This window comes from Drosophila pseudoobscura, chromosome 2 (assembly GCF_009870125.1).
Source record: "Drosophila pseudoobscura strain MV-25-SWS-2005 chromosome 2, UCI_Dpse_MV25, whole genome shotgun sequence".
Taxonomy (NCBI): Eukaryota; Metazoa; Arthropoda; class Insecta; order Diptera; family Drosophilidae; genus Drosophila; species Drosophila pseudoobscura.
The window spans coordinates 29222335-29231973 of NC_046679.1; the positions used below are offsets into that span (position 1 = coordinate 29222335).

The window sequence follows — 9639 nt, forward strand, 5'->3', positions numbered from 1 at the left end:
GAAAGAGAAACAATAGTAAAAGCGCGCAAGGTGCAGGCGAGAGAGAAGGAGAGAGAGAGCGGGAGAGTTTTTGCCGTTTGCCAAAGCAAATATGCAAATTGTTGATTACAAACTTTTGTTGCAACCACCCCCACCCCCACCCCCACCCCCACAGACACCCCACCCTGCGCCCTTGCTCTGTGAGCAACCCACTCGTGTAGTTATATAAATATTTAAGTATCCTTCGCATTGTTGCTGCCATTCGACTGCCAGGACACACAGCAGCAACAGCAGCAGCAGCAGGCGGCATCATTGAGGAGTATTCTCTAAATTAGACTTTTTGAGTATTTTGCATATTTAATTGAAATTGCATTTCTTAAATAACTCCTGCCACTGTCATGTGTGTGCGGCGTGCCATTTATTTGTGTGCATTTAACTACCCCTACCCCCGCCACCCCCTTGTGCTATCTCTCTTTTTCTGTCTATTTGTTTTGGTTTTAGTACAAGAGTTTATTCAAGTGCATGTCTTAGCCAATTCTTTGTTTTGTTACAACACAAGGAAGACGGCACGAGGAGTTGTGCCAGCCAAAACTCATTTGCAATTTGTTTAATCAACACTCGGAGCACACAAGCAGCTGTGCTGCTCTCCGCATAGACACACATTCCACATACGCCACGTGTGCCCCCCGCCCCACTCCACCCACTGGGGGAAAGGAAAGTCAAATAAACATGCTAATTAAAAGGAAACCCCCCGCCCACCCCCTACCCCTAGTAGAGGAGCATTTCCCTGACCCAATTTAAAAAAGGGATACAACAAAAAGTCAATAAGGAAAACGTAGGAAATGCCGGAAATACCCCACAGTAGAGATCCAGAGGTGGATTTTTGTACGAAAATTAAATAAAACCCTGAGGGGGAAAACACTTTAAGCAGCTTTCAACAGATATAATTTCAGATATAGATCTTTTAAAAACGATTAAAAAAATAAAAGGTTTCTAAAAACAAATTTATATTTTTAATAAGAAAATCTTCTAAATTATAAAATAAATTAGCTTACAAAATAAATGCCATTATATTTTTACCAAGATTGGGAATTGCACAGAGAGAGTCTTTTTATATGTTTTTTTAAATAAATATGAAAATATGTGATCGAAATATATTTAATATTTAAAATAATTATATTTCGTATTATAATTAAATATATTTCTTATAAAATGTAATATTATATTTATTTAAATTATTTTTTTTTATATATTTAATCACATTTTAGTATTTATATGTAAATGTTTGATCAAAATATCTGTAATATTGATATTTATTTTCATATTTCATATATTTCATATATTATTACTTCATATTAAAAAAATATTTTTAAAAATCATTTAATATTACATTTATTTTGTTTATTTATTTGATCACTTTTTGATATTTATACGAAAATATTTGATTGAAATATATTTTCAAAATATTTAAAATATATTCATATTTTAATTATATATATTTTCAGAAATTCAGTATATATTTTATTTAATTGAAAGTTTTTTAAATTAAAATTAAATATGGGCCTACCAGAAAAAGGACTTTTTTTATATGTAATTTTTAAATCCAAGTGAATATCATTTAATCCAAATTTTTGGTTTTGAAATAAAGAAGATTTAAATTTAAATTGAGTTCACTTTGATTACATTTTTTGTTATTATATATTTTATTTTGTATTATTTATGTATTATTATTGTTATATATTATATTTTATTATTTTCTATTTATTTAAAAACTAAATATTTAATTTTAATATGCATATTTCCTCTTTTACTACCCCATTTTTCTCTCTCCTAAAAATTGCTTGAAATTTTTAGCTTTTTGTAGAGTTAAAATTTTCTAGTATTTTTTACAGCCAACAAATCGTTATCCTGTCTACATTTTTTAGCCACAAGGAAGCCAATGATGCACAGATTTACTTTCCACAGTTAAAGCTCTTGGGGAAAACTCTAATCAAAGCCAGAAATTCGAAGGAAAATGCAGTTGAAGCTTTCATTTTCATTCCCCCCATTTTTCCTCTATGTTCATTCCCCTTTTCGTGGCATTTTGCTATCCATTTGATGTCTATCTAGATGCGGGGCTAATGAATGTCATTAATTTGCTGAGGTAAATGGTAAATGCAGTGTGCCCCCCCCCCCCCCCCTCCTCCCTAGTGTCCCCCCCAGTGACTGTGGGGGGGGGTGGGATTTTATGCCGATTGAAATCGGATTAATAAATGAGCGTTGGCCAGAAAAATTCAATTAGACAGAAGGAAAAGCTGTAGCAGCAGCAGCAGCAAAAGAGAATCGGAAAAGACAGGCCATCCTGTGGCTTAACTACCTGCAATTTTTCTGCCTTTAATACAATTATTTTTGGTAGGGACCCTGGCTTTTAATGGGCAACGGAAGTCGTGGCGGCAGGCGGCAGGCTGCAGTCTGTGACGGGTATAATTTTTTTCAGGCCTGACATTCGGCGGTTTGCTGCCGCAACCTCGGCTGTGCCACTGATTTATGTCTGCAGCAGCATTGAGGAGGCAATGACAAAGCGACACAGAAATCAATGCAAGAAATGAAAGTAAAAGCCTCCTCGCCCTCCCCCCCCCACCAAATGATATATGTTTACTATTTGGATAATACTCCGCCCTTTAACAGTCCCCTGCTGTCTGCCTGCTTCAAAACTTATCGTTTATTCTGGCTTTTAATTAAAATTTAAAAAACCAATTACAAGTGCGACAAGATTTAATAACAACAGCAGAAAAAAAAAATGGGGTTAAAATTACATAAATTTTGCAGAAAATATGATGAAGCGGAAGAAGCGAAAGATGAGAAATGGAAGAGATGGAGAGATGACAGCGACAAGGACAAGCAGGAGACACTCTCACACACACACACACACACACACCGACACTGGACTTGCGTCCAGCAGTAGAAGGACCTGCGACCGTATGAAGTGTACAATTTTTGCGGTTACGCATACAAACATGCTCCACCCCCCAGCCCACACCCTCCTACCCCCCCGCATTGGCACATCAATGTCAGCATGAGGGAAAACCTCAGGAAATGGTGGCTGCTGCAACCATGTCAGACGTTGGCACCACACACACACACACACACACACACACACAGAGAGAGAGAGAACAGTTTGAGCTTTTCGTTTTGGCGTTTTCCTGCATTCACTCGACTGATTTAAAATGTTACCGTGTTATTTATACACGTGTGGGGGGGGAGGGGCGCCCAGGAGGGGGGCTATATAAACAGCAGGACGAGCAGCAAAAGGAAGAGCAGGAGGAGGAGCAGCAGGACGTTCCAGGAGGAGCATCAGAAGGAAGAGCACCAGCAGGAGGAGCATCAGGAGCATCACTAGGACGAGCAGAAAGCAGCAGGAAGCACCAGCAGGACCCTCTTTCTCGCGTACATTCGCTTTTTTTTTTCTCGCACATTTTTCATCGTTTACTCTGCATGTTTGCCTCTGTGTGTGTGTGTGTGTGTGTGTCATGTCATGTGTGTAGCTGCAGGACGACAGCATCCTGCATGTGACTGACTGCGACTCCAGGAGCAAAAGCAATAGCCATAGAAACAGCAGCAGAAATAGGAGTAGGGGGGGGACCCCAAGGAACAACCTTGACTGCTGTCAAAAGAGAGATTTTTTCAAATTAACTTTTCATATATTTATGTACGTTTAAATTTCGAAGCTCCCGCTCCAACAGTTTGGGGGTTCGGTGTGTCATAAATGTTTAGGAATACCCCAACGAATCCCTTCATAAAACTGAAATTTGCTTCAACATTTTCGTTTTTCGTGGTCCCCATAAATATTTGATAAACTAGGTGGGGTTTTCCGCTTCTGTATTGAATTACAAACAAACAAAAAAAAAACGCACAATTTTCAGGTCAAATTAAACATCTATCTTTAATACTTAACACAGAAAATTGTAATTAACATTCGGAGGCATCAAATTACGCAACGGCACATCGAAACTTTTTGCCTAGCTATCGGCACTCACCTTTCGCGGCCGGGGCCTGTAATTAAGAACAAAAATACGAGTAAGTACACAGCACACAAAACAAAAGAATAATCACAGTTCAGTTTATTTTAATTATGTATATTTATAAGCCAGTTACCAGAAAGAGGCGTGTATTCCCAGGTGAAATGTGGAATGCCCTGCAAAAAGACAGAAACGCAGCAGCGATTCTCGATCTGTGCCGCTGCCAAGCCCTTGCATGTCCATTCACGTCTCCAAAGGCGAGAATTTGTTATTGCAATTCCTCTGCCGACGCTGCCGATCTGCCGCTGCGCTCAATACAGACAAATGCCATACTTTACGGGGCCGCAGACAAATAAACACAATACTTTATGGCGGCGGCGTCAGCGGCTATTCCTCTGCCTTGCCAGGCGAAGGCGACGGTGAAAAGAAACCATGAAAAGATTGTTGTTGCAATTTGCATTGGTTTCTGCCGCTGGCGGCTGATCTGTCGGCAGATAACTTCGGCTATTCGGCAGGCAGAATGTAAAGCAACAAAAGCACACAGCTATTTTGTTGTTGTATTGCTGGCTCGCTTTCGCTGGCAGCGATGCTCGTGGCGGCGTCGTTCGGTCTGCGACGCGCTGCCCAAGTAGATCGGTAGGAGCCGAACTACTTCCCCGAGGACAAGGTGCTCCGAGTCCATCCGTAAAACGTTTGCTATCCCTTTCTAGCGCTTGTGTCTCTGAGAGCGAGTTGAAAAAGTGAATCGGGCGCCGGCATCTATCTGTGAATTTGTTTTGAACGAGGGCTTATTCGTGTGTGTGTTTCTACAATCAAAACTACAAATAAACTCCAGTCTTTACTGCCTCTTCCTCTTCATAGCTCAGAGACCCGTTTCAAGGGCATTCATTTGTCATTGCTAGGGCCACACCTCATTTAGTACAAATGCAAAATGATGGCAAATATTTTTCAAATTAAAAAAGAAAACAGAAAAAAGAAAAAAGGGAATAAAAATGTTAAAAAAAAGAAAACAAAAAAAAAGAAGATGAATAAGGTTAAATATAAAGAGAGGTAGACAAAAGGCTCTCATCACAGCTCATTGGACACTCGACTAAGGTCTGGGGACGAATGAAATCCATTAACTTTATTAAGGGGCTTTAATTAGTTAAATTCTCCCACTCTCTCGCTCTGCCTACTTTTTCATTAATTACCGAAGCGACCTGGGCCTCCAGGACTTACTTAAAGACGCTTTTTACCTCTTGATCGCCGCCGCCTGGGGCCAAAAAACAGCGACAAACAATGGGGTGGGGGGTGGGGGGACACTCGCAGCCTCCCAAGTTTTTGACGTTAATCTTTGATTGGGCGAGTGGGCTGGGGATGGTGTCATTTGTGCTGACACTTCATTATGCGATATTTAATATGAATATACTCGTGAATACACTCGTGAATGGTTTGAATGGGCGGGGGGATGGCGGCTTTCGTTCGATAAAATCTCATTTTGGACCCTCGAAAAACGTTTGATCTTAATTAGTGTACTTGAATGTCTCCACTGGTCTCCATGCTCTCCACTTGCCTCCATCTCCTTCTTTCCTCCCTCTCCCTCTCCATCCCGAAGTTCCTTCGAGTGTCGTGGGCTTTGCATCAGCAAAAATGACAAAATGTCGCAAATCACTCGAGAAAATTGTTGGGGGTGGGGGGAGGGGTGGGTCCTTGATTGGCAGCATTTTCCATCAGATTTTCCGTTTCCCGTATTCCCCGATTCCCTGCTTCGCCGGTTCCTTTTGTTTTAAGCGGATTTCATTCGCATATTAATTGAAGTTTACACAGCAGCAAAACGTAGCCGTCGCCGACCAACGCACACTAATTAAACCCACCCCCCAGCCCCCCCATCAGCCACCCCCTCCCCCACTATAGAAAATTCCTAACAGTGGAAATTGGAGATTCAGGGGTGGGAAGGGGGGTTCATTGGGTCGTCGCGGCCGCGTCAAAACGTCACGACTCTCACCCCACCCCCCGCCAAAAAAAAACTTTTAGTGTGGGGTAAATATTTTTCAATTAAAATCGCTGCCAGTCGGCTATTTGCTTCGGCACTTAAGCGACATGCATAAAAATTTAGTGGCCGTCTCGTCGAATAGTGGAGGAAAGACCCACCTTCCCATATCCCACATCACAGGAGCCTCTTGAGGAGGGGAGAGGGGGGGGGGGGCCGCAGAATGAAAGGTAATTTGAGATCTGAATAAATATTTAATTAAAATATAGTAAGGAAAGCGCTTTCTCTGTCACAGAGTTAATTACACAAAAAGCTAATGATTAGGAAGATATTTGTTCAAAAATAAACGGAAATCTAATGGAATTTTAATCGAAATTCGAATGAAACGATATATTTCAACGTTTAATCTGGGAAAAGCCTGAAAATCAATCGTTTTTGTGACACTCATAAAAAAATTGGGCATTGGGAAAAGAAATAAAGTATCTAAAATTAAAATTAAATTTTTTAATTAAAATTAAAATAAATTATAATAAAAAATGTAATGTTTAAAACAAAAATATCAATAATAAATGTATTCAAATTTTTTTTTAATGTGACTCATATTTAATTGAAATATAAAATGCTATTAAAATTCAATTTTTGAAATTAAAAATTAAATATATAATATAATATTGTTAACTGAAAATATATTTTGTAAATATGATATATATTTTTTTATTTTATTTTTACATATTTATTTATTTTTTATTTTCTTTATTTATATATATTTATATATATTATTATTATATATTTTTTTATTTTTTTTTACATATTTATTGTATTAATTTTTTAGTTTATATATATTATATTATTTTTTTATTTATATTATATTTATTTATTTTAAATTTTGTAATCAAAATTATGTACAAAAATAAAAAATGTATAAAAATATATAATTGGTACAAATGTATTAAAACATCTATTATTTATATTTAATTGAAATTTAAGTAAATTAATTACATTTTTAGGCAACATATTTTTTGAGCATACGAAAATATATAATTTTAATCGTAAATATGTATATTTTGAATATTAAAAATAATTAATCAAAATATAAAATTCAACCCACAATTCTTTCAATCAATTTTTAAAACCTTTAAGCACTGAAAAACCCTTTAAAACAACTTTCAATAACTACTTTCACACTTGAGTGCAGTTTCCCCTCCAAGGGAATATCAAGCATACGCAGTGTTATCATCAGCTGTTTTTGGTGCCATAAGGCAGGGGGGCACAGACACACCTAATTACCCCCCAAAAAGCAGCAGGGAACAGACAAAAGTGTTGTATATCTTCCACAAATCGGTGGACAGCCCCTGCCCTGCCCTGCCCCTGCCCCTGCCCCGCCCTGCCACAATGCAGTGCTTAACTTTTCGACTGCAAAGCAAAGCGATGGGAAATGGGAAATGGAAACCTCAGGACCTCAGGACCTCAGGACCACAAGCAAAGTGTCGATAATTACCTGTAAAAGTTGGAGCTGCACAAAAAACCATTAGCAGCATAATGAGGCCTGTCTGGCATAGATTTACCCCCCAAAAACATTTCTATCCGCAGAAGGATAGAAATCCCTTCGCTCTAGAAAACAGAAACAGAGAAAAATTAACAAAACTTTCGCCCATTTTGAACTTGAGGGGCAAGAGAGTGCAAGTGGGTGGCACAAGCACAAGCAGGGGGCAGGCGGGGCCGAGGGGCAGAGGGGCAACAATAATGGCAACAGCCACACTTGACTGGCGTTGAGTGGTTCATAATTAAAGGGGAAAACCCCAAAAAAGCCTTGAACTCATTTGGAAAACACTATGGGGCTCCTGTGTGGCCCGTGTGGCTGTTGCATTGCGTGCAGCTGGCCACAAAAGTTGGCCAAGTTGCAGCCAAAGCCGCAAGCACAATTGTTGCCACACGCACACACACACCGACACACACACACCGACGACAAGTGGAGTGGAAAAATGCCTATGGGCGTGCCCGCACAAGCATCGTACTAGATTCTTATTCATATTTTTGCTTCGAGCCACAGAAAACTTTTCCATGGCCTTTAATTACCATCTTTCGAGCTGAAAGCCAAGTTTATGCCTCGAATAATTTCTTAATACAGAAATGGACGGAACTTTTGACCGGAAAAATGGAGTGCAAATTGCTTCAAAATAAATATAGAAAATATTTTAAATCCATTTATTAACATTTTTGAGGCGGGCCTTTTTTTGGAAACCTACTTTGGTGGTTCCTTGGCCTTGCCGTCGGCTTCCTTGGCCTGGGCTTTCTTCTGCTCCTTAGCCAGAGCTTTCTCCTGGGCTTTCTTTTCGGCCTCCATCTTGGCCTTGGCCTTTGCCTCCTCCTCTGCCTTCTTCTTCTCCTCGGCCTTCTTCTGTTTGTACTGCTTCTCGTCCGTCATGTCCACAACATCCTTTTTGACCTCTTCCCCAACGTTCAGCATGGTCAAGCCTCCAGCCAGGACAAAGGTCAACACAACGGCCAAATAGCCAGTGGCATAGATCTGTGGCTTGGTGAGGAACACATCCAAATGCCAGATCAAATGACGAGTACCGGCCACCACGTGATAGACGAACGGAAAGATCATCACGAACTTCATGCCACTCACGACATTGCGACGCACATCGCATTCGTTCACCTTCTCCGCCCACTCGGCGAGGGTGCGTTTCGAGAAGAGACCCGTGAGGCCGAGTCCCCACACGAACAGCGTCAGGGCGAAGCCCGACATCCGCAGCAGGATGGAGAGCACCGACGTCAGCTGTTTCTTGTAGATCGTCAGAGCCGGCGACATAACGCGCCCCAGTCGCATGTTGCGATCGTCGTAGCTGAGTTCCGGCACAATCCTGGCCTTGATTATCTTCAAAATAACTGCCGGCGGCGTCATCTCAACGACTGCTGCTCCGCCTCCGTCTGGAGCTGGTTGCATCCCTCCGCCTCCGCCTGCAGGAGCAGCTGGCTCCTTGCCACCGCCTCCGCCTGCAGGAGCAGCTGGCTCCTTCCCGACGCCTCCTCCTGCAGCAGCTGGCGCCTTGCCCCCGCCTCCTCCTGCAGCAGCTGGCACCTTGCCCCCGCCTCCTCCTGCAGCAGCAACTGGCGGCTTTCCACCATCCTTGGCGCCCAGGTAACGAAATGTATAGAACATCGGCATCTGGCGGGTCTTCATCAATGGCTTTTGGCCGAGAATGTGATGCACGTGAAGCGCGAACCGAGGCAGCGCTCGTTTCACGCAGCGACTGAAAGAAATCGGCAGCGTTTTAGAGGGTATCTTAGAAGTTTAGTTTCCCCTGACGATTACTTACGCTGCATACATTTTCAAAAGAAAATTTGTGAACTCGAGTGAGAAATGTGTTTCTAATGAAATTTCAGTTTAGACTGCCTTACGAGTATGGTTTGATAGACCAAGCGGAACCTACTAAGTTCTATGAACTTTGATCCTAATCTAATACACTCTCAGTGACACTCGGTACTCGGGTTCCTACGATCCTTGTGGGAAGCGCGTCGCAGATTAACAGACTGTTACCGGCACTGCTAAACGCTTTCTGTTAGCATAATGTTAATGCGCTCTGACGCTGACACTCGGCTACTCTTCGGGGATTCCGATGATCGCTGCGGCAGCGCGTCGCAGCAGCGTCGCCGCCACGAGCAGAACGCAGACCGAACGACGCCGCC

General features: G+C 41.4%; 1 protein-coding gene across 1 annotated transcript; it reads right to left on the minus strand.

The window, feature by feature from the left end:
- Window positions 1-8128: 8128 nt before the first annotated feature.
- SdhCL (Succinate dehydrogenase, subunit C-like) lies at window positions 8129-9399 on the minus strand. The gene is made up of 3 exons (XM_033376629.1): window positions 9270-9399; window positions 9037-9203; window positions 8129-8976 (listed from the first exon to the last, which is right to left on the minus strand). The coding sequence occupies exons 1-3, from the start codon at window positions 9278-9280 to the stop codon at window positions 8189-8191; spliced, it is 966 nt and encodes a 321-aa protein (XP_033232520.1). The 5' UTR covers window positions 9281-9399; the 3' UTR covers window positions 8129-8188.
- Window positions 9400-9639: the final 240 nt, after the last annotated feature.